At 39.9% G+C, this 24881-nt stretch overlaps 1 protein-coding gene across 5 annotated transcripts in view; it reads right to left on the reverse strand.

The window, feature by feature from the left end:
- The window catches only part of MYO5A (myosin VA), a 180760-nt gene that overhangs the window by 18275 nt on the left and 137604 nt on the right, over window positions 1-24881 (reverse strand). For 2 of the 5 annotated variants that reach the window (XM_046649630.1, XM_046649623.1), the window contains 8 exons: window positions 24307-24420; window positions 17881-18024; window positions 17570-17623; window positions 13481-13708; window positions 8533-8633; window positions 5564-5644; window positions 3557-3755; window positions 713-787 (listed from right to left, as the gene is read on the reverse strand). In XM_046649630.1, coding sequence (XP_046505586.1) covers window positions 713-787; window positions 3557-3755; window positions 5564-5644; window positions 8533-8633; window positions 13481-13708; window positions 17570-17623; window positions 17881-18024; window positions 24307-24420 — 996 coding nt within the window. The remainder of the gene's footprint in view (window positions 1-712; window positions 788-3556; window positions 3756-5563; window positions 5645-8532; window positions 8634-13480; window positions 13709-17569; window positions 17624-17880; window positions 18025-24306; window positions 24421-24881) is intronic. The other 3 variants (XM_046649609.1, XM_046649605.1, XM_046649615.1) reach the window with 3 other exon arrangements.

Raw genomic sequence — 24881 nt, forward strand, 5'->3', positions numbered from 1 at the left:
AAAAAATAACCACAGAGAACAGGATAAACAGCGGTCTACTGACCTAGGACCAGGTGGCAGGCGGCAAAACACACCCATAAAATCTCGCAAGTGATATAATTTTGCTTATAGAGAAAAAAAGAAGGTAATTCCAAATGCTTTCTGCAAAAAGAGAAAAAAGAAGCACATCCAAGGGGAGGGGGTAAAAAGGTTTGTGATGACTGGCTCTCTATTTAGTCAAGAGTTCTCTCAATGACAGGCATAGTTAAAAGATCGATAATTACGAAGACACTGGATGATAACATCCTTGAAACTTAGAATGGAAACGAATCAGTGATATCTGTGGTTGTTATTCAGGTTATGGGGAAGAAGTGTTTACAAATACAAATATTCACTCATTCTCCAGCTTAGACAGGGCTGACTGAGATACTGGAGCTGTGATTCCAAGGGAACAGTTGCTGACATCTCAATGTGTTCAGTTCTGCTTCTTGGATTTCACTTTATCTTTCAAATCACATTTTGCTTCCATCACACTGTAAGCCTAGCGTTAATAACAAACCAAACGTGACAACAGACGCAGGACACTGAGAGAGGTGACACCACGGGCTAAACACAGCTGTGGGGAGAAACAGGTTTCACCAAAGAGACTTCCTGGGGAGGGGCGGGCAGGAGTGTGCTCTTCAGTTACAGAGGGCCAGAAGTAGCGACAGAAAAGCACTCTGAGTTTACATACAATCATCCGTTTGTACAGTGAAATCCGATATGACTGATACTTCTTAGGGTCATCTGCATATAATTCCTCAAAATACTGAAAAAATAGGCACAATGGACATTTGTTTTTTTTGTGTCTTTGAGAGGAATGCTACCTCTCAGCAAAATCAATTTAAAAATATTTTAAAATACAATGAAACTGTCTCTGCTCAAAATGCTCTGATCTGTCATCTGCCATTGCCCTCTGATCTTCCTAGTATAGATGATTCTAACTATCTATATACATATATTTTCACATGCTCAGAGGAAACAGGCTATGGCGACGGTGCCATCATTTAGCAGGTGAACAGAGCGCTGGTCCGTATTCCACAGATAAGGCTGCTGTTTACTCCTTAGACCTGCTCACAAGCTGTTGCACTTTTTTGCTGCCAGCAGCAGCAAGAGGGAGGCAGGCAAATAAAATGAAAGCGTGAACAACAGCAGTGTTGGGCAATCTTGTTTGAAGGTAGAAGGGCTGGTGAGAAGCCGTGTGCCTTCCTTCCCTGAAAGGCAGCATGGGGGAGGCCTGGGAAGTACGTTCATTAGCTGAGGGAGAAAACCGTCTTTGTCTTTGGGTTGGGGGTAGGTGTTGGGGGGGTTAGGCAGGTAGAGTTTCCAAGAACACCAAGCCTAGGTCCACTGCTGCTTTAATATCCTGCTTAAGTGTTTCCTAAAGAAATGCACATTGAGATTAAGAAACTATAATGATTTTGAACAAGCGCATCATTCCCTGTGCTTAAGTTTGAATCCATTCTCCTGAATTAGTAGTCAGTGAAGCAGGAGAAGCAGCTGACCTACGAAGGGCTTTCCTAAAACTCAGACAAACTCATTAACTAGACTCTACCTTTGGGGGCTTAGTCTATCTTTGATTAGCTATGAAAAACTGCCAAGAAAATTAATACTGCAATCAAGGTTGCAAGGGAAATCTTAATCAACTTAGTGAAAAAACTCTGGGAATCTGCCACCCAAAAGCATCTTGATTTCATGGTTTCACCTTGTATTTTAAGACAATCATTGATAAGCACAGAATTTATATGCTGACCAATTGTTATTATATTATTCAGGATATTTATCAATTTGCCAGCATTAAAGCATGGTTAGTTTAATTTAAGCAACAATATACTTGAGAGCAATAAAACATTTCAAAAATATTCCATGAATCAGAAAATTTTCCCCCACAAATTAGTGATATTTCAGTCACTTTGGAAACACTTGCTCTCACCCTCTTCCACTCCCATAACGGAGCCTCACTCAGCAAGCCATCCTCAGAGGGACAGACAGACTGTGAAAAGAATGCTTTTAGGTTTGCCTCTAATTAATATAAAACATGGTTGAACAGATGACACTAGAAAACTATTTGTAATGTAAATGATCACTAATGGAGTAATGAAGGGATAATTCAGCTCGTTAAATCTTCAATGAAAATTCAAACTATTTTATTATAGGTCATTAAAACCCTGAATTGAAACAAAAAAGGGCAAATCACCACCAATCCTAAACAGGTTTTCTCAAAACCAGGCTGACACTACAATATAGATTTTACATAGAAATGTGGAATTATAACTTTTCAATCACTTAATTTAATAAATATATTTATCAAACTTAAGTAGATTAAAAAAATCTGTAAGGGTCTGCCCTGGTTGCCTAGTGGTTAAGTCTGGCACACTCTGCTTCAGTGGCCTGGGTTTGGTTCCTGGGCAGAGACCTACACCACTCATCTGTCAGTGGCTATGCTGTGGTGGTGGCTCACATACAAAAAAGGAGGAAGGCTGGCAACAGATGTCAGGTCAGGGCGAGTATTCCTCAGCAAAAAATCCCAAAAAACAAGCCCCACCCCAAAAAATCTGTAAGTCTGTAATAAAAGTTATTTTGTGACTGAGGAAGAAATATTTTCTGCAAAAAAAAAAAAGAAAAAAGAGGAAAAAAGTAAAAGAAAAAGAAAAAACTTGGACTCTCTGCCAGCCTTCAGAATCTGGGAAGGGAAAAAAAACCTTCTCATTCACTGCACAAATTCTATCAAAAAGAATCAAAAACATATAATCTTGAATCTTGAGGTTCTTCCTCCCTGACCTGGGAGCTCCATCCAGTGTCAACTAGAGCCCCGACTGGCTCTGGCAACCACCTGCCCTGACCGTAATGCTAACCCCACTTGTCTGCTGGAGATGGAGGCTGGGATAGCCTCAGCGGCTGCTTAGGGAGCAAAGGTGAACAAAGCTTGCCCCCAGTCTCTGTTGTGACAACCACATAATAAACCTCCTCAAATGGCAGAGAATCAGCAGCTGAAGTGGAGGAAGCAGGTCACCCGAGTTCTCAAGGACGTCCAAAGCCCAGCACACAGTCAGGTGATACCTTCTAGACTCTCCAAGTTAGGTCTGAGAATGCTCAGACGCGCCAGAGCCCTCTGTGAGAACAACCTGCGCACACCACCACTTCCACCACCAGTCATTTTCCTTACTCTGTCTCTGCTAAAGTGAGAGCAGTGAGTTTTCCAGCCATGAAAGATGGGTTGAATCAAAAAGAAACTAGGACTGGGGCTGGCCCCGTGGCCGAGTGATTAAGTTCACGCCCTCCGCTGCAGGCAGCCCAGTGTTTCATTGGTTCGTATCGTGGGCGCGGACATGGCACTGCTCATCAAACCACGCTGAGGCAGCGTCCCACATGCCACAACTAGAAGGACCCACAACGAAGAATATGCAACTCTATGTACCGGGGGGCTTTGTGGAGAAAAAGGAAAAAAAATAAAATCTTTAAAAAGAAAGAAACTAGGACCGTCCTGCAGGGCCAGGCGCTTCTGGCTGAGTGTGTGGGCCCAGGCACCTCCTCTTACCAAGTTTTCGTTGGTCAGCCGGGTGATCTCATGCTGCAGGCTGGCCTCGATGCGGGCCTCCGGGGGCAGCTGCAGGTTCTGGGCCAGCAGCTGCTGCTGCCGGTTGTTCTCCTCCTTCAGGCTCTGGATCTCCCCGCGGAGGGCTTCAGCCTCATTCTCATGGCTCCTCTTCTGCGACTGGAGCTGGGATTCCAGGAGCCTGTGGAGAAGCCACACAGGTAGGAAACGGAGATGACCCTAGAGTCCCTGCGTGGTGGGTGCAAGGCTTCGTGCTCACTTGCAAGGGCAGGAAAAGTGGGTGCTCTTTAGTGTCTGTGTAACTTCTGACTTGATTAAAGTCAAGAAATTCAAACAAAGGCCAGAAATGAATGCTCTCATATTTGTGTCTTTCTGAATTCCTGCTACAAATACAAAGTTCTCAAAGGCCCTGAGAAACAGGAGCATTTTAGCTCTTTTGAAAGGTTCATAGGAAATGGTGACTAAAATAATCAATTAAAAGACATAGCTTTAACCTGGCTTACCACATTTACAATCTAGCATTTAAGTTGGCAAAGACAGGACCTTTCCTGCAAAATAACTCTGCACGATAAAGGGCTAGGTTACAAACTCCCCATCCAGTTAAATATGCCTTCAAGAATTTCAGTGTTAACAATTTCAGGCAGAGGGTGTGACCAGGGCCCATTTTTACTTTCTACTCTTATCTCTGAAGGACAGAAAGGTTGGAGTGGTACTCTGAAATATACACAGATTTACCCAAGGCAGATAGACAGTTCTGGAATTTCATATATATATTTTCTAAATTTGTCATCTTTTCTCTCCCTATAAATTTCCATATTAGTAACAGAATCCTAACAAGACATGTTTTTAGAACATAAATATTAATAGGACCAACAAACTGTTACTGGTTCTCTGAGCAAACATACAAGTCAGCTGCGTCCCCAAGCAGGCTGGCCACTGGCAGTGAGAATACAGAGAAATAGCATCCTCCCTTTACCACACACCCTGACTTCTACATTCACCCCTCTTCCAAACACAAACAATGTTATGGGTAGGAATTAACCAATATGAAGAAAGAAAAGACACTCTTTTATTCTAATCCCTTTGGTTACCAACTGCTGGGCAAAACTTACGATGCCATTGCAAGCAAACTGTTAGCAGCAGACTAAAAATATTTTAGTGATTATAAAATTTCAAAAGGATTTGAACCAATAACACCACAAAGTTAATGACAATGATTTATGATTAGAACAAACAAAGCAGAATAAGCAGAAGCCCCCTGAATGAATAGTATACTATTTATAAAATTTAATCAGTAAAATGGTATTTTTATGAGATTTTTAAGATACAAATATCACTAGAGCAGAAGAGTGTCTGTGCTGGAAAGGTGTCGCTGTTTCAGTTTTGTCTGCTGTCTCCTAAACAGATTTAACATACTGAGTTTGGGGAATTATTTTGAACTGCAGCAATGCAGGAACCCCTCCTGATTTGCTGTTTCACAAATTTGAATTTCATGATAACCACATAGAATGCCAAACCATGTACTTAATACTGCTGTTAGGCAGCATGATAATCATATGTAAGAATGTAGCCACACTGCCACAGGCACATGTATCCTTTAGATTGATCATCATTCCAAACAAGCAGCTGCCAAGTAATCGGGATTAATCTCTCCTACAGTAGTTTGGGCTCTAGTTCAAAGGTTTTGGCATTCTTCCAACTCCTAGTGAGATATTCACAAATTTTTAGCGTCTGAAGAGAACTCTAGGAGCATCCTTCACTTATGGGCCGCAACTCTTATATTCACCATCAATCCATTTCAACTTTAATAGCATCCCTTAGTGGAGAAGGTTTTTAAGAATGTTTTTGGTTGAATGTTCTAAGTTTTACTGAAATTTACCCAGGAAGACAATTAAAGTACAAGAAATACAGAAGTTAAAGTCAGGACGCCACTGTTAGTAAGAAAAACAACAAATTAATAACATTCCATTGCGAGGAGACAAATATAACCTGTTGGCTTGTTTTAACCCTTCATAAACCAGCCACAGCTCTCCATCCTCATTCAACTCATGGCAATCCATAGCAGATGATCTTCCATGCAAAAGGAACAACAATGCAAAACACAAAGGGACACAGGATGGTAATGAGATGATGATGGTCAAGAGGAGCACATGGTATTTCAATATTTTATTGTCAATAAGATTGTTTTTATTAATTACAGATGACTTTAAGACGTTACCACAGAAATTATTTTTGGTTAATTTAAAAAAAAATGGGTAACATGTAACATCACACATAAATGGGTATCCATTAAATCAAGAAAAATCAAGGATCTAGAGCTCTTTTTTCTGCAAAATAAGAAACGACTGAAAAGGTGAGAAAGAGGTTCATTTTTAACATTTTATTCAGTTGGCAGAATGATCTTATATGTCACATATTATATTAGAGACTAACCACAACAGTCACACATATGGAATGAAAACTTCAGCTACTGTCTTCATGTGGCAATCTTCCCAATCCATTTCAAAACGAAGTTTTAAGTCTTCTGGGTAAGAACTTGTTTTAGCTTAATAAAATCTGATTTCCTATTTTCAAAATTGTTTTAAAAAATTCTTACAGGAGTAATTTATAAATAAGAATATGTCCAAAGTTCTCAGCTTTTATGACACAACTTTTAAAACATTTTTGCATCAAATATTAATTATACAACCTGGGGAAACTGCTTTTATATTAGAGAAATGACAGATTTTATTAAAAGTATGTATAATTAATAAATAATAATGACAAAGTTGATCACAGGATTTTTCAACCTAGGGTGTGAAAACAATATTTTTGAGTGTTTGCTAAGTGTCAGACACTGTTCTACATCCTTCCACATCTATTATTTCGGTTAGTTCTCCCAGTAACCCAATATATATGATTTGCCACATTGCAGAGGAAGACACGGAGGCTTAGAAGTAAGATACCTGTGGAGGTTACAGCTGGCAAGTAGTGGAGCCCAGGGCTATCTGACTGGAGCCCAGGTTCTTATGCCTCCTCCTAGACTTTTGTTGTTGATACAAAGTTTACACAAAACAAATTCCAGAGAATGCTCTTCTGTTTTCCTTCTACCATCTCTCCCTGGAGAGCTGACCTATTTGCATGGCCTCAACTGCATTATTATATGCTGATGACTTCAAAATTTATATATCAGACTACACATCTCTCCTGCTCCAGGTCTATATTTTCAACTGTCTAATGGATTTCTCTCCTTGGATGTCTTTCTAGTTCCTCAGATTCAATATTTGTAAGTCTATTGATTATTTCCACACCCCAGATGTAGGATCATGAAATGGCATCAGTGCATCCAACCAAGTACTGGGGCAGACACTTCAGTCACCCTCCACAAGTCCCTATCCCTTGTGCACACGTCCAATAAGCCACAAGGCTTCCTGACCTCATCTTCTTATGTATGTTTCAAAGTGTCCTGTTTCTCTCAATCCCAACTGCCACCAACCAAGTCAAAGTCACCATAATCAGTCATTCAGTTACAACAATAGCCTCTTAACTACTCTTTATGTTTCCAATCTTGTCCCACTACAATTTATTCTCCAACATAAAAGCCAGGGCTGGCTTTCTAAAATTCAAATATATCATTCTCCTACTTAAAACCTTTCAACAGCTTCCACTGTCATTGGAGTGAAATCCAAATTCTCTTGGCTGTCTCTCCAACTACCTACAAACTCTGTGAAAGTAAGGATTGTATTTACCTTGCTTACTGCTATACTCCCAGTGTGTGACACAGGGCCTGGCATGAAGCAGGCACACAATACATATCTGGTGATCGAATAGCTGAGTGGATGGATGAACAGTACAGTAGAGCTCTTGCTATACTAAGACATTCTTTGATAGAAGATATGCTTCTAATTTACCTTCATAAATTAAAATTTAAGTTTAACCAAGTAGTTCCATAAAGCATTCTCCACTCTTGCCCAAAAAAGAAGATAACAAGTACCTTACATTTTGCATGACAATATTCTGTAGTTTGTGAAGTATTTCTGTATACCAATCCTGATACTAGGCATCAGGAGACCTCAGCTGCACACTGATAATACAAATCTCCAGAACTGTCTTTCTCTGTGATCATCGCTGACCACATTCGTTTAAGCATGCAGTCTTTTAAGTTCAGAGTTCAATAGAATGAAGGCCCTGTTGAGAAGTAGGGGGTGGTAGGAAGGCTGAAGGAATTCCACAGATGAGCCTTCACTTTGTGATAACCTCAACTATAGGGAAAGCTTTCGGGAAAGTTCAGTCATCTAGTGACCGTGTAAATCCTGTACTCTCAGTCAGCCCACCCGAGGCTCTTAAGTGAATAGTGATGGAACTAAGTGCCGTCTGCAACTTCACTCATGTTACAGTAAATGGGATAAAACCAGAGTTAGGATTTTCTCAGAACCTCTTAGGAAATGTGACAAAAACCTGGTCTCGAATATCAAGATCCCACCCTAGAAGTCATAGTACCATTTTAGAATTAATTATATAGCCAACACTGACGTGATTGCAGATACTTCGTCACTTCTCTTCACACTAAGTTTCAATTAGTGAGAGCTGCAGTTGCCCCTACAAACCTTCACAGATAACCATCGTGAAGAACGAATCAAAGTGACCATCCACGACAGGCCAACAGTGAGAAACTGGTTTTCTTCTCAAGGCGGTCTCTCAAGCCTAAGACCCTAAATATGCAGAAATATATTCCCTGATGTAAAGAATATTTTCCCTGACATCTCTCATCAATAATGCTACCTTAAATTTTGAGATTTTAACTAGGACTCTTTGGAAACCTTGGATTCCCAGTGAAGGTCAGTTGATGTCTAATAAAGCAATGCATAAACACTTTGACTATATAAGAGGCTGGCTTGAAGACTAAGGATCGATATGATTATACATGAATTGATATAATCATTGATGTGATTACACGAATAAAAGAAGTATCAACTTACCTGTTTGTTTCTTTCAAACCAATGTATGCTTGTGCTATTTCGCCTTTATCTTTCATTTTTTGTACATCTTCCAAAAGTATTGTGGAATCTGTCATTGTATTCTGAAGGGGGAAATAACACATATCCACATTAAGAGTCAACTCAAAAGACTGGGACCACATACAACATTTTTTGTTCCTCCAGAATAGGGAGGTTTAAGTACTCCAGCACACCTCTGCCCCACCAGAATGTCAGCCCCAGCTTTGTGCATCTACAGAGGAGAGTGGGGCACACGCAGTTAAGAGAAAAAGGTACCTTCAGTCCCTCTGCTTAGAATCCCTGATGCTCTACTACAAAACGGGTGAGATTCCAGAGTACCACTGCCCTGTAAATAAAATCACTGACAGACTACGTGTGTTTTACATTATGTGAAATACACATATTCCATTAAATAGTTCCTTGGTGTACTTGCTTGATTATTGTTCTAATGCTGTGTGTGTGTGTGTGTGTATATATATATATATATTATACAGCATTATATCTATATATAGCATAAATATCTATTTCTAAGTGTATATATACACACACACTTTATATATAAATATATATATATTTCAAAGTATATATACAACATTAGAACAATAACCAGGCAAGAACACCGAGCAACTATTTAATGGAATGTACAAAGCTGTTCTTTCTACTTCTTTCTAACCAGTTATAATAAAACAAACGTCCCAATAAAACACTAAAAATTTGACATAAAGCTCATTTTTCCACTAAAAACTCAGTACAAAAAAGGTGGTGTTCAGATGATATGCTTCAGAAAAGTTTTTCTCCCATCTTTGAATATATATAAAGGGGAAGGGTCTAGCTCCTTGTAAATATCTACCACCTGCTGTTATTCTTCTTTCCTCTGTTACAGTATAGCACGGTACATAAGCCTTTGAAATAAACATCTGGCAGGTTTTGTATAATGATTTTGTATAAAAAGGACTATTTTCCTAACATTTTTACTTCATGTGTTATTTTTCCTTTTGGGTTTAATCTGTCTGACAACCAACATAATTTCAAAATCTTGCTTCTACTCAGCTACTCTTTATCTTTCCTAAAGCAGGGCAAAAAGAGACAATAAGAACACTGCTCCACAGCCTCTAAACAATAATACACTTGAGAACCCGGGGCCCATCCTGTCTATCTAAATAGTCTACATCGGATTCTTTAGTCGACGTTTGCTCTAAAGCCAGGCCTCACGAGGAGGTGGAGTTAACAACACACACTTCAAACACCAGGATCTCCGAGACCAGTTCCAAGGCGACTTTAATGCCAACTAGAGGCCTACAAATACCTGCTTTTCAAATTCAGTGTTTATTAGAAATATCCTGTAAAAAAATCCTGTCCTTTTGTGAGTTTATAAATGCATCCTTAGTGAAGACCAAATATAATCTGATAAAAGCTATTAACAAGAACTCATATTTTACTGAATTTTAAAAATCTTTCCCATGAACACCACATGCAGCAGCATTTCTTTTTTAAAATTATTTTATTTATTTATATATTTATTTGAGGAAGATTAGCCCTGAGCTAACTGCTGTCAATCTTCCTCTTTTTGCTGAGGAAGACTGGCCCTGACCTAACATTCATGCCCATCTTCCTCTACTTTATATGTGGGACGCCTGCCACAGCATGGCTTTTGCCAACTGGAGCCACGTCCGCACCCGGGATCGGAACTGGCGAACCCCGGGCCGCTGAAGCAGAACGTGCGAACTTAACCGCTGCACCACTGGGCTGGCCCAACAGCAGCATTTCTTTAGCTATGTTTTATAAATATTTTAGTACACATTTCACAGAAAATTTCTTTTCCTCTTTCCCAGAAAGGCATAAAATCTTTCTATTTGATAAAGGGCCATACTCAGATTTTTAAGTTTTAAGTAATAACTCTCAAAGACTCAGTTTCTGTATTAAATAATGCTACACATATTTTCTGATATCTGAGGCCCTACATGATGTGGCTTTGAACTTTTAGTAAATTAGGTAACTTGGTCTAATTAACTAATCCAAAGAAAAGACAGGCTTCTTAGCATACTGTTGTCCTGGTAGCAGGTAAGCAGCCAGTCCTTCCCTCGCCTGGCCTGCCTTCGCTAAGGAGCGGGGGCTGGGGCACGGGATCAGACTTGGACTGCCAGCACTAGGAAGTTCCTGACTCACTGCTCAGTTTGTGTCCCGAGGCCAGTGACCAGAACTTCTGAAAGGGTTGCACCACATAGGAAAATCCCACCCTTTCCAGGAAGGGTGTGCTCAGCTCCTCAGGCTCTTCCTCACCCTTGGCCAACAAACCCACAGCTGGTAGAAATGAGATCACGGGAGAGCCTGTGGTTTGAGTGCACTACAATTTAAGGGCTTCCCTCCCCTGCCCGTGGATGGCCTCCCACAACTACCACAGTGAGTCACAGAGCTGACTATGAACTAAAAGTCACGGAGAGCTCTCTGTGATCTAGGTTGGTGCCTACTGCATCCATTATTTTCCCACTGACTTTCCAAATAGGAAGGGTCAAATAGGATATTAATTTGTAAATATCAAAATACACTTAGTGGCCAGAAAGCATCAACTGCATATATTGGAGGATACTTATAAACCAAAAATTAGGATTAAATAGAAGTATTTACTAAAAATTTTATAATTACCTTGTCATCCTGAAAATCACAAGTCAGCATGCACAAAAAACAAATGGAGAAAACAATAAACCCTTAGTTCCACAAATAAATTCCATCAATGAGTCCCCATCATAACAGACAAAAGCTAACTGTAAAAACAACCATGAGCTGCTTCTCCTAAAACTAACTCAGTATATAAATTAGTATTCATGGAAGTGGCATAAGGTGGACATTAATATATATTTATGTGGTGGCAACTCTTAATTCCCAGGAACAAGTGATTGAGATTCTTTTTGAGTTGTTTTGGTTTTTCTAATTATAAAGTATTTGTGAGTATGTAAGAAAATGACCCTGCTGTTAATGTATATGGTGAAATTCTTAGCCAGGTCTGTGAGAGTTACAGTAATGTCCTGATAGGAGGCCCTTCGTCTGAGTGAAGCCTCCCTGAACACTCGTGGAGGCGGAACAGATAAACCAGATGTGGCTGGGCTGGATCACCACCCAGCTCGCAGGGTGTCACTCACCACTGCCCTGCAAAGGACTTGTGAAATGATGTGTCTCTCTGACTAGAAACTGAAGGGGACAAACAGCCCTGCATCTGAAAGGTCCCAATCACTGTCATGGGCATTTTTCCTAGGAAAGAACAAGCTGCTGCCATGCATAGGTTGGGAGCTTGGGGAGCAGGGATCTTGGTTAGACAGGACCAGCCCATAGGGGCTGGAGAGCAGTGGTCACACAGAATATGTGAAATGGGTAAGAGTGTGTGATACCAGAACTATGTGCTCTGTTTGCTGGATTGTTTTTATGCTCCTTGGGTCATTGTCCTTTTCCTTTCCTTTAACTTTTACTAAAGTTTCTTATGAGTATACCAGTTTGTCACAAAGAGACCAGAGAAAGGAACCTGGTTTTGGACTCTGCTCCAGTTAGCATGCAAAGGGAGCCATGGTAATCATGGGAACCAAACTGAGACAGCCTCGGGGAAGGTGGGATGTATAGGGCCAAGCCAAAGGAGAGATTCCCCTTCTGAACTCTTCTCATTTCAGACTTCCGGGGTTTGTGATTTGTTTTAAAATACGGAAGCCCATTTCCTTTTTTTCTGGGAAAGACTCACTCTGAGCTAACATTTGTTGCCAATCTTCCTCTCTTTTTTTCCCCTCTTCCCAAAGCCCCAGTACATAGCTGTATATTCTAGTTCTTCTATGTGAGCTGCCACCACAGAATGGCCACTGACAGACGAGTGGTGTGGTTCTGCACCTGGGAACTGAGCCAGGGCCACTGAAGTGGAGCGCACCAAACTTTAACTGCTAGGCCATCAGGGCTAGGAAGCCCATTTCTTTATATACCTCCACTTGTTACTGGGATTTCTTTTCCCCCAAGATTATTTAGTCAGATATCTTGTTTTCAGAATTTGCTATTTTCTGGATCAGGGTTGGTCCCAGGTGTGAAGTGTCTTTATCAAATCCAAATGTTAGGTGCCAGGTTCAGTATGTTAACCACATGCAGAACTATTATTTCTAAGACAAGTATTCTCAGATCTCTCAGGCATCCAGTTCATTATATATCATAGTCATTTTTTATATGGCATGCCATGCAGCCAGGATACTGGATTGCCTGAGTCTCGGTAACACTTGGCTGCATGAACATGGGCAGGGACACAGGTCAGGTTTTAATATATTACTCAGATTCCCTCTGATGGCAAATGACAAAAAGGCCCATTTCTCACCAGCACATGGCGGCCTTGGGTCCCAAATTACCTGAAGGCAGGGGAGGACTTCAAAGGGCCATCTGGATCCTCCAGCATGGGTCCTTTCAGTTGAACCAATAACACAGCCCCTCCCAGCAGGGACAGCTCCCCTATTAAACAGAACTCCCTGAAGTGAGCAGAAATCACCTCCGGGTAACTTCCACTCACTGATGTCATGTCTAACCTTTTCATATGCTACCTTTCCAGCTAAACAAGCTATTTTCAACAAATAATTTTAAAGTTATATTTAATGCCTTTCCACAGCAAGGCAATTTATGGATTTTTGGTCAAAATTTATCGTGGCCAGATTACTACAAAAAGTTTCATTTTAAAAGCCCTTTGCTCATAAGTGAGAGATGAAACTTTGAAGATGATTTTGGATTTCACTTGCTTTTTGCTCACTCCAGTTGGCATTGGCAACAGTTTTAAAACAACATTGAAATTTTTTAAAAAGGATGATATCCTCAACTAGACTAAAAACTGCTCTTTAGTGTTTGCTTCTTTATGTATTGGAGGGAAAGGAGAGGGAGAAATGGAGGCCAGCACCTACTTTACCCTCTTGCCCACACTTACCTTGGGTTGGATGGCCTCTTTCTGGCTCACCAGCTGAGACCTCAAGATGAGGACCTCCTCCTTGCGGACATCGAGCTCCTCACTCACAGAGGTCAGCTGCTCCATGAGGACACGGTAGGCTGGTGCACCTGGAGCGGTCACCTCCGGGGCACTTTTCTCACTGAGTGCCTTGCGTAACTCATTTAGCTCATTTTTCAGTTTTTTGTTTTCTGATTCTAGTTCTTGACGCTGTGTGAAGAGACAAGGAACAGTTCATTGCTGTCGTCCTCAACTTTACATCGGGATACTCACCTTCCCCGAAGATGGCAGAAGAATTCTGCTGGAAAAGACTGTCAGAGCTACCCTAGTGAACGGCTTCTAGGTGCTACTGGGAACTCTGTTCACTAAATTAAGAAAGTCATCAAGGGGAGTTGAGCAAGGTGAATGGTAGTTTGCTTCATCAATCCAAATTCCAGAGTCAAATTTATTCCAGGCCTGCCCAGGGTGTGTTCACAGGCCTGGAGAGATTGCTGAGTCCCAAGGGGTAAGTTTAGCTAAGAAGCCCAGTTTTGTTTGTGGATAATACTAGGGCAAGTATGAGAGTCTAGTTGGTCAGGTTACTTCCAATGAATGGTTCTGATGAGCAGATCCCTGAAACCTTGAGTAGCATCCTCTTATTTCCTTTGTAAAGCAAAATGGAAAGACCACTGAAAAACGAGGCTTTTCACTTCTAATAAAAAAATTACATATCATTTAAACTAATAAAATTCTCTTTAGTGTGTGGTGTTTTTTTTTTTTTTTGAGGAAGATTAGCCCTGAGCTAACATCTGCCACCAATCCTCCTCTTTTTGCTGAGAAAGACTGGTCCTGAGCTAACATCCGTGCCCATCTTCCTCCACATTATATGTGAGACGCCTGCCACCGCATGGCTTGATAAGCGGTGCATAAGTCTGCACCTGTGATCTGAACCAGCGAACCCCAGGCTGCTGAAGCGGAACATGTGAACTTAACCGCTGGGCTACAGGGCTGGCCACCCAAAAATTCCCTTTAGTGTTTTGAAGTGTGCTTGCGAAGTTGCTGGCAAAACCTTGGGAGGTGGCAGGAGAGGAGAGACCGCCTCTTCCTTCAGCCACCCAGACGGACATACACATCCTTTACCCCCTCCATACTTTCTCTTATTCTCAGGCATCCTCATGCCACCAGTTAGCACCGCCCTCTGTACACTCTGCTTAAACAGTGGCATTAGGAACCAGAATTGAGTTCTGACACAAAATTCTATTTACTGACACTAAAACACAAATGCCACAGGATACCAGTTGGGAAAGTGAAGTAGACAGTCATATAAAAGCTCCGAGGTGGGGCTGGCCCCATGGACGAGTAGTTAAGTTTGCACGCCCTGCTTCGGCGGTCCAGGGTTTCGCCAGTTTGGATCCTGGGCATAGACATGGTACCGTTCATCAGGCCATGCTGAGGCGGCATCCCACATGCCACAACTGGAAGGACCCACATCTAAAAATAAGCAACTATGTACTGGGGGGCTTTGGGGAGAAAAAGGAAAAGAAAACAAAACAAAAGCACCATGGTACCTTACTTAGCACATGACATAAGGCCTCATGAGAGTGTAAGTGAGACACTTGTGTATAAAGATAAAATATTTTATTGTTTCTTCCAGAGAAGCAATCATGGGTATGTAGCACCATATCATACCTTTCAACATGTTATGGTAAAACTATTTAAAGTTCTTTTTTTTTTCCTAGTTTAAGAATATATAACGCTTTCTTTCATGAATTAATCCATTTTATATGAAAATGAATGCTCCTTCCTATCCCCAGTCTCCCACCAACTGGTTATCAGATTCATATGGCTCATTTCTGCAACAGAAAACACATGAATGTCTTTACTTTGACAGCTAAGCTCTCATGCAGTGTTTCCCAAACTTCAATGTGCGTCAGAAGCACCTGGAGGACAGATTGCTCGACCCACCCCCAGAGCTTCTGATCCAACAGGTCTGGTGTGAAGCCCACAGATTTGCACTTCCAACAAGTTCCCAGGTGATGTTGATGCTGCTGGCCCAGGACCACATTTTGAGAAACACTGAACTAATACCTGGGAACTCTGTGATCTGGGCTTTATTTTTAACATACTACAGGAGAATGTCTTTATTTGTCCATTTTTGTGTGAGGCAGGCAGAGGGAGAAAGTCTGACGATCAGATTCCTACCCCCATTCCTTTGGCTTGTCCCAGCTCATCCCACCTGATTCCTGTCTTGTGTGACCCGTATCATGATCCGGTCTAGCAGACAAAGAGCACAAGAGGCAATGGACAGTAAGAATGAAAGAGACGACCCTTTGCTGCCACCCTTTTCTTTTTCCATAATCATAAATACTACCCAAGTAGTACTTTGATTGAAGGAGCAAGAGATTTACTCATGCTATAATTTAGAAAGGGCAAATGGGTCCTTTAGGGTATTCAAAAGTAAATACTATTTTTTTGTAAAAATTAGTTTTCAAACAAGTGATGATAGGAACCCAGGGTGTTTAGAAAGTTTCTGATTGTCTGGAGACCTGGATTCAAGATCAGACTCTACCACCTAACAGCCGGTCTCTTAGCTGTTCTAAGTCTCAGTTTACGAGGCTTTAGAAAGGAAAGAAACTTATTCCAGAAGTTGTAACAATGACTAAACAGGATAAGGTGTAGGAAAAACTTTTCAAACTGTAAAGTAAATACAAAGTATTATTATTCAAGTGTTTTTAAAATATCAGTGGAAAGGTTCTAACAATCTTCAGGGAAGGAGCTGATAAAAGAATTATGGCTTAGGCAGGGTAGAAGACTGGTATTCTCCATACCAGACGCCATACAGGCTGGAGAGGCAGTGGTGATCAGCAGTTCTGGACCATGGGCAGTGGGGACTCTATAGAGCAGAGGGTCCTATTTCTGTGCATAAATTTTGTTCCAAATCATAGTATTAGGAAATGATATATCAGGATTAGACTTGAAGCAACATTACTGGGGGGAAAAATACTTCATGACAGCTTAGAGAGACCCTAGCAATTCTCAAATATATATAAGGGCTTTAAAATAATGAGTTTCCTTATGCTATTTTGTGGCTTTTCTAATTTTTAGCTTTGTTTGGTTATAATCATAAACCTTACTATAATTTTCCAGCTATTCTAGACTATAATTTGCCAAAGCAGAAAACAGTAAAAAATTGACATAAGCTAGAAAAAAATCTGAGAAAAATAAGTTTAAGACTAATAAGTTAATTAATAACCTAAAAAACTTCTGAAGCTGGGGGTGTCTTGATAGCTGACAGCCTAATAGCTCAGACACACTTCTCCACATTACCCCCCTCCTTCCAACTGTTTTTATGAAATAAGAATATGTTTCTACTCTACAAACTAATATCTAGCTTCCTTTCTCTACAAACACGTAGTTTCGGTGGGGTTTGGTGGTTGGAGCATGGGGTTTGGAGCAGATATCCACGATCAATTCCTGTTCCTGTTGGTTTCTAGCGGGGTGATTCTAGGGAAGTTACTTATACCTTGGCCTCAATTTCCTCATCTGTAAAATGGGAACTAAAATACTTATTTGCAGAATTGTTGTAAGAGTTAGAGCTGATATATGTAAAGTATCTGTATTTAAAAATGATGGTGATAATGACAGCAGCCAACATTTGCTGGGTACTTACTCTGTGTCAGGCACTATTCTAAGCAGTTTACATGGATTACTTCATATAATCCTCATGATAGTCCTATAAGATAAATATTATCATCTGCCTTTTATAGATGAGAAAACTGAAGCACAGAAAGCCATCAGGTGCCAGATCTAGTATTTGAACTGAGGCAGTGTGATGCTAGAGTCCTTGTCCTTTACTACCTTCCACAACCTCAATGGCAGCTACTGCTCCTGTTTCTGTTTAGACCGAAGTCTAGCTTATATGAAATGGAATCTATAAAAGGAGACAACACAAAGCTAGAAGTAATGCCTGACTAAAGGTTAAGCTAGGGTCTGTGGTGTCCTTAAAGACGTTCTCTGAGAAAAAGGGAGGCTCTGAGGAGGTCCCTTGCCAAAACAAGACATTCAAAGTCTTGGGCAGAAAATTCCCATTACCTTAAGTGACTCATACTCCAGTTCTGCACCTCTAATTTGCGGTCTTTCTTCTTCCTAGGGAAAATATAAAGTTAAAAACTTTATAAATAAGTAGTTATGTTTTAATTGCCACATTTTTTCTCTTAGAATATTTACTTGCTTTCCAGAAAATGGTGAGGAAAGGTTAGCCCTCACTACCTGAACCAAATGCTGCTTGGTTAACGTACTTCTGGACCGGGTTCCCCTTAGAGAAGAGACTGCAGAACTGCACATAAAGTCCCAGCCTCCAGCTCAGGTAGCCCGTGGCCCTCGTGTGGGACAGCACTGCGCACCTTGGCCTTGCTGCGGAGCACCTGCTCCTCCTTGCGGTCCAGCTCATCCTGCATCACCTGCTTCTCCTGCTCCAGCTCTGTGACCCGCTTCTGGAGCTTGAGGAACAATGACATGTCCAGAGGCACCTTCTTCTCGCTTGGCTCCTAGACCCCAGAAAACAAGACATTCAAGACGATCCACAAGATGTACAAGCTAATGAGAAAATGATAAACGGCCCAACAAAAAAATAGGCAAACATATAGAAGAAATATGAATGATCAAAGAATAGTCAAACAACATGCTCAGTTTGGCAAATAAGTGAAGAAATGCAAATTCAACAACAGTAAGGTGCTACTTTTCCCTCATCAGATTGGCAAACACCGAAAAGATTAATAACCTCATGTGTTACTAACAATGTCTTACGTGACACTGGTGGAAGTATAAGTAGGCCTTTTAAAAGGCCAAGTTATTAGCTGCATTTATTAAAATTTAAATGTGTATACTCTTTAACCTAGCAATCTATGTTTAAGAATTAATCCTACAGAAATAGCTACACAAGTACACAAAAATACATGGAAAAAGATGTCCATTGCAGCATTTTTTATAAACGCAAAAAACTGGAAAGAAACTAAATGTCAGTCAATAGGAGAGCTGCTTAAATAAATTACGGTATAGCCAAACTATGAAATATTTTATAGCTGTTAAAAAGAATAAAGTAGATTTATATGAGTACATAAGTTCTAGATAAAAGACAAGTTGCAGGACAGTATTTATATTATGATCTTATTTTTGTTAAAAAACCAAATATATGTGGCTTTTAAATATACCTAATACAAGTATACAAAATGTAGAAAGCCATCAATGGTTATCTTGGAGAATGGGAGGTACTATGGGAAAGTTTCATCTTCTATTTTACACTTTCTGTATTTGAATTGTTTACAATGAGCATGCACTACTTTTGTAATCAGGAAAAATGATTTTTGAAAAGATGAAGTGCCAGCATAAATATATATATTTTTTGATATATTGGGACCAGAGAGAAAAGTGAAAAACCAAAACATATATAGCCCTTAAGAAGCTGAAGGATAACCTAGTAGCATTTTAAAAATATTTCACTTGGTTCTAACACAGAACCACAGTGAGAACTACTAGAATAAACAAAGTTACACGAAAGAAAGCTAAGCAGACGGAAAAATCTAACACCATCATGGAAGTTCAGAGAATGCCTTAATTGTCCTACCTTGTTTACTTCGAGTTGGAACTTTTAATGAGGTGAGAAGAGAAAGAACTGTAGCATTACATTTAATGGAGAGGATAGAGTCTCTTTTTGTTAGAGAGAGAACAGTAACAATAACTTAGTTACTTAAATGGTCACGGTATAATTCTTAACTGATTAGCAGGTCTCATATTTCTAATTGTCAAGTTTTAAAAGGAATGTTTTTTCTGATATAAAAGCAAAGCAAGCTTTTATAAAGAATTTAGGAAATAAGAAAGGTACAAAGAAGAAAAACACAGGCATAATCTCATATCCAGAAAAAATCCACAATTTTTGTCCAGTCTTTCTTCTATAAAGATTGTAAGAGTATTTTTCATTATAATTTTGTATTGTCTTTTAAACTTAGTATATTACAGTTGTTTGCCAGGTTTACAATACGATATTTGAAATCATAATTTAAATGGTTTTATTAACATGAGTACCATAATTTGCTTAGCTATTACCTTACTGATCAGTATTGAGGTTTCTAATTTTTTGCTATGGAAATATACTAAAATAAACATCCTAGTACATAAATATCTAAACATTAACATCTTCAAGTCTGCTAAATTAGTTGGGCCAGTTTATGCTTCCATCAGTAACCACACAACCTTGCCTTGAACAGGAATGACTTAAGTTATTAAAAAAAAATTGGCTCAGTCGATAGACCAAAAAGCGGTATTTCGTTGTCGTTTTAATTTACATTTCTTTGCCTTTTGATGAGGTTGAATAATTTTTGTATTCATTAGCTATCTTTGGTCTTTTGTGAATTCTTAGTAGTGCCAAGTTCAGTATTATTCCAGTTCTAAAAAAACACCAAAGAAGAATCAATTAAACCAAGAGGTGGGGCATATGTAGGCTGTCATTCATTTATCCACAAACTAGTTAGACCTGACTTTTTCTTACTGCTCAACAGTAAGAGGAAGTTGAGGTATCTGATCTTCACCACAAAATCTGTCCTGACCTAGCGGAACAGAGAGGACATCCTGCCTGAACACAAAATTACTACAGAATTTTATTCACATAAAAACTTATTTCTATACTTCCCCAAAATACTTATATTTGAGCTTATTTACAACGTAAACATTCCATCTTATGTATTTTTAATGTTTGTTTATCTAAAACTGATGTCACTGAAATTTTGAATTATTTTTTTAACTCTATAATAAAAGCTTTCACCCCATGAATGAATATAATACTTCATTCATTTTACCTAAAATGTCAGCATTTGGGAATCATTCCTCTCACCCTTGAATGAGCATTTTTGTCTAAAAGGAATCCTCCTATTAAAATGGGATGGGGGCACTCTTTCGCTATCAGCTAATACTACATAAAGAATTAGTTGATTGCTAGATAAGAACAAATTCTATAGATAGGAATATTAAAACAGGAGATGGAAGAACACAAAAAATAACATTTGACAACTGCAAAATTGCTTGAGGCATAATGATTGGTAATTATTTAAGAGTGCATAGGATGTTGCCCATTCTTATCCCTAATGACACATCTGATTAAAGAGATAGTATTTGTCCTCTCTATACCACATGAGCAAGAAGGAAGATTGGGTCATCTGGCTCAGAGAAGTTTTTGGGGTTTTGTTTTGCTTTCCTTCCTTAGTAAGGATTTTTGTCATCGAGGGCTTTTCCAAGAGAGGTGAAGCTTTGAAACTGACCTAAAAAATAACAAGTTTCTTATCTGAGGAAAATCAGGAAGATAACAGAATTTATTCACAAAATTACCACTACAGGCCTGGCAGTCATTCTGGAATCACTGCTAACAATAGCTGAGAAAGTTACAGTGATCTCTACCTGGGCTGACAGGTATGAGGAAAATCAGGAACAGGAGCAGAACTGGGATAATTAGTCAATGGCTAGTAAGAAAGGTGCTGGCAGGGCAGGGAGAAGCAATGGTTCCAAAAAAATGTAACCCCAGACTAGGAAGATGCTGGAATGTGGGAGGGCTGCAAAGCAAGCGGAGCTGTAGGTGAGTTCTCCAGAGAGAAACAGCAATGGAGGTGCCATCATGACATGTGAACAGCAAATCACAAGTTTGGCAAAGCTAGAAAGACATTAATTCTTTTTTATATCAAATTTTGTTGTTATTACATGAGGTTGGAAACGGTGTTCCAAAACAGTCTGAAAGACCCCTCTCCATCTATTTTAATTTTTAAAAAAATCAATTCATTAAGAAGGATGGGCCCATTATTTTCCCAGCACCAGATTCTAAAAGAGCTACTTGGGGATATTACACATAGGAGTTGAAAGTTTTCCTTTAGTTTGTTAGGAGCAATTTGTAAATCTGGCCATTACAGAGGTAGTTCCAGTAAGAAATGCAAACCTGGAGTCACAAGTAATTGGAAGTACAAATTCACAGCCATAGTCTTAGTCTGATACTTTTCTCCTGTCTCCCTTCCCTTCTGATAATCAATCTCTCTTTTTCTACTACCAGTTGTATAGATTTCCAACTTTCTGATCCTGACCACAACCAGTCAGAATGGTAGCATGGTCACTGTTTATTACATCAAAAACACTTATTTCTTGAACATTTACAATGTATTGAACACTGTTGCAAGTGTTTACAAGCATGGCTAGTTCAGTGGAAAGCCTCCCCCATCACTGAAAGAAGACTTCCAGGGGCATGAAGTATTGCTTCCGGCCAGTGCAAGTGGAGGGCAGTACACAATACTCCAAGATCTGTCTATGATTTGTGGAGCACAATTCATATGTCATCATTCAAAAGAGACGAGAAAAATCTAAATCTCACTCTAATCTTCCTCTTAACGTGAGAAAACATTTGGCAGAAAACAGATGACAATTAGAAACAAAAAGGTTACCCTTCCCCTCAAATCTGTGAGAATTTAGAGAAAACTTGAAAAGACTAGAGACCCTGACAAATACTGTTACTAGTAAAAATTAGGCAAAGCATATAAAAGTTTTTGACTTTAAAAATTTAATGTCATCAATCAAAACTACCAACAAGAGGCCTCTTTGCTCTGAGTTCAAAACAAAATAATTTGCAGCAAACACACCCTTTTTGTCATAGCTTTCCCCCTCCTGTGCAGGAGCTGCCCCTGCAGTGTCACGCTGAAGCTGACAGTTTGTAAACATACCTCCCTCAGACTCCTGGAAGGGAGTACTCCCATTAAGACCAACAGGATGCAATCCTAAAATCTTCATACCCCCTAGAGGCTCAGAAGTCATAATTTTGAAATCTTCAAAGTCTAATGTGGTGGTAGTTTATAAAGATTGCCACCACCGATTCCTCCCAATACAGATGCCTTTCCTCCCATCAAGAGATGGAGTCTACTCCTCTCCACTTGCATCTGGGCTTGCCTTGTCATTTCCTTGGACCATAGAATGTGGCAGAATTGATGCTGTGCCGGTTCTGGGCCTGGCCCTAAGAGGCCTGGCATCTTTTGCTCTTGCACTTTTAGAGCCCACTGCTTGGGCCCAGGGCAGGCCACACCAAAATATCTCACAATAGCATATTGATGATTTTGAATTAAGTTACGTGAGAAGCACTAAGGGCATACTGACCCTCCTGTCTGTTCCCCTGACAGCAGGAAGTAAATCTCCCGTGTGAAAGGTACTCTCCTGCATCCTCATCACCAGAGCTGGGGGCTCAGGGCCGAGAATCCTGCAACAAACCTCGCTAATTTACCACCTCAAGCCTAAACTCTGCTTAAATTCCTCACTATTTCCTTATGTATCCCAAACCTAAGTTTCTTTGTCCTGTCATTTCTTCACAAATTTATTGTTTCTTTGTGTAAAAGATACTTACAGTCTGCTTTGTTTATTCTCCAAGCATTATTTCTCTATTATTTTCAGTATTTATGTATTAAACTGGGTTTCTCTCCTGTTAATCTGGTCTTCTGTGAATTTTATTATTAATCCAGTCATAAGAATACACGAAGGGCAGAAAGGGGATTGTCCCCAGCCCCAACACCACTCACCATGCTGCTGAAGAGAGGTCACATGGAGAGGTCCAAGGAAGAGAACTTAGGCAGCCCAGCTGACTGCAGGGAGATGCCCCAACCAACACCATACAGGGCAGAACTGCCCAGTCAAAACCCAAAGAATTGTGAGCAATAACAAATTGCTGTCGTTTGAAACCACTAAAGTTTGGGAAGGTTTGTTGCACAGCAAGAGACAACTGGAACAACCTCTATCCTGCTATATACTGGCCATGCTGTTGTATCAATGGTCTCCAGTCTAATGTTGGCTATGGACAGAAATGGAACTGGAGAACTGCAGTACAGAATCCCTGGGTGAGAGGAGGCAGAGCACGGAGCTCCAAGCAGACAAGCCCCAGTTAGAATACTGGCTCAGCCACTTACAAGCTGGGACCTTGGACAGGTAACTTTGCCTTCTTGTATGTACGATTCCAACTATATGACATTCCAACTACAGGATGTTTTTCTTTAAAATGAACAGGATGAGATAGCAGACACTTTTCATTCCTAAGGAAAACTAAGACAAGAAGGGAAAGAATCATTTGACTTTTTTCAGCTGTTCTGTCAGAAGCAGTCTATTTCTGACTTGGCCATTTTCTCAGAATATGATACAAAAATAGAAGAGTTGTGCCTGAATTACCCATTACTGAAACTAATATCATATTTGAAAAGAAGATCTGAGAATAGGTTTGGGAACAATCTAACTTAAAGTCACTGTACTCTTCGAGTTACAGTAATATATCATTTTGGTTTCATACCACATAACACAAAACACTAAGGCAGATTTATAAGCTATTTTTCATGCATTTTGGGGGAAGAAAATTACATTGGTAAAAACTGTCAGCAAACAGAGGCAGTGCTTTTGTTAAACTCTTGGGCATTGGTATTTACAATATTCAAGGACAAAGGCTTACTTTTTAAATAATTACCTCAGTCTGAAATAAATTCATGACAGGCTGTGTTTTTTGTACACAGAATATGTTAAGGTGTAAAACGGAATTACAAAAGGGAAAATCTGGTCATTAAAATTACATTAAAAATTAAAACTAAAATGTCTATTGACAAAATCTATATGCAATAACTATGTACGTACACAGTTAACTAAGCACCTGTAAGTCACTTATGAAGAATAAACAGTTCAAAACAAATGTTACATGGGCAAATAGAGTCCACTCGGCAATGGAAATGTTCTCTGTTAACAACAGCACGGTCACATCCTACTTTTAGTGATAGGTATACCTCTGTCCTTGATGGAATGTCTTCAGTTTCCGTAATTTCAGAGCTAAAGGTGTATTCAGACTCATTGCTGCTGTGGGTGGAGTCTGTTCTCTTGTGTCCAGGCTTAGGCACGTTCTGCAAGGCAAATAAACTGGGTATGATTAACACAACGTAAATAAGCTAGGTATAGTTAAGACAGTGCCTACCTTAACTTGGTTCTAATCCTCACTCTCTGACTTGCTTATCGCAGGCCCAAATTATCTGTTCCATGTTGTCTTGACCAAACCTTTACAAAAGGGTCACCTTCTGAGCTCCACAAAGAAAGGGAAAGATGGACCAACAGGGCATGACAAGAACAGTCGCAAAACCAAATGCTCAAAGGAAAACCATCTGTGATAACTCGCAGAGTCCCCTTCAGGTTTTTAAAGTTGTGACAGTCACACCGAGTGAAGCACAGGAATGAGGCCTCAGCATCCAAGCAATGACTTTAGTATTGCAATCAATAAAACTCACCAAAATGTTCATAAGATGTGTTTAATCACAGCATAATCATTTTACTGCACTGTACTTGGGAATAAACGATAAAAAAAAAGGGG

This window comes from Equus quagga, chromosome 2, assembly GCF_021613505.1.
Source record: "Equus quagga isolate Etosha38 chromosome 2, UCLA_HA_Equagga_1.0, whole genome shotgun sequence".
NCBI lineage: Eukaryota > Metazoa > Chordata > Mammalia > Perissodactyla > Equidae > Equus > Equus quagga.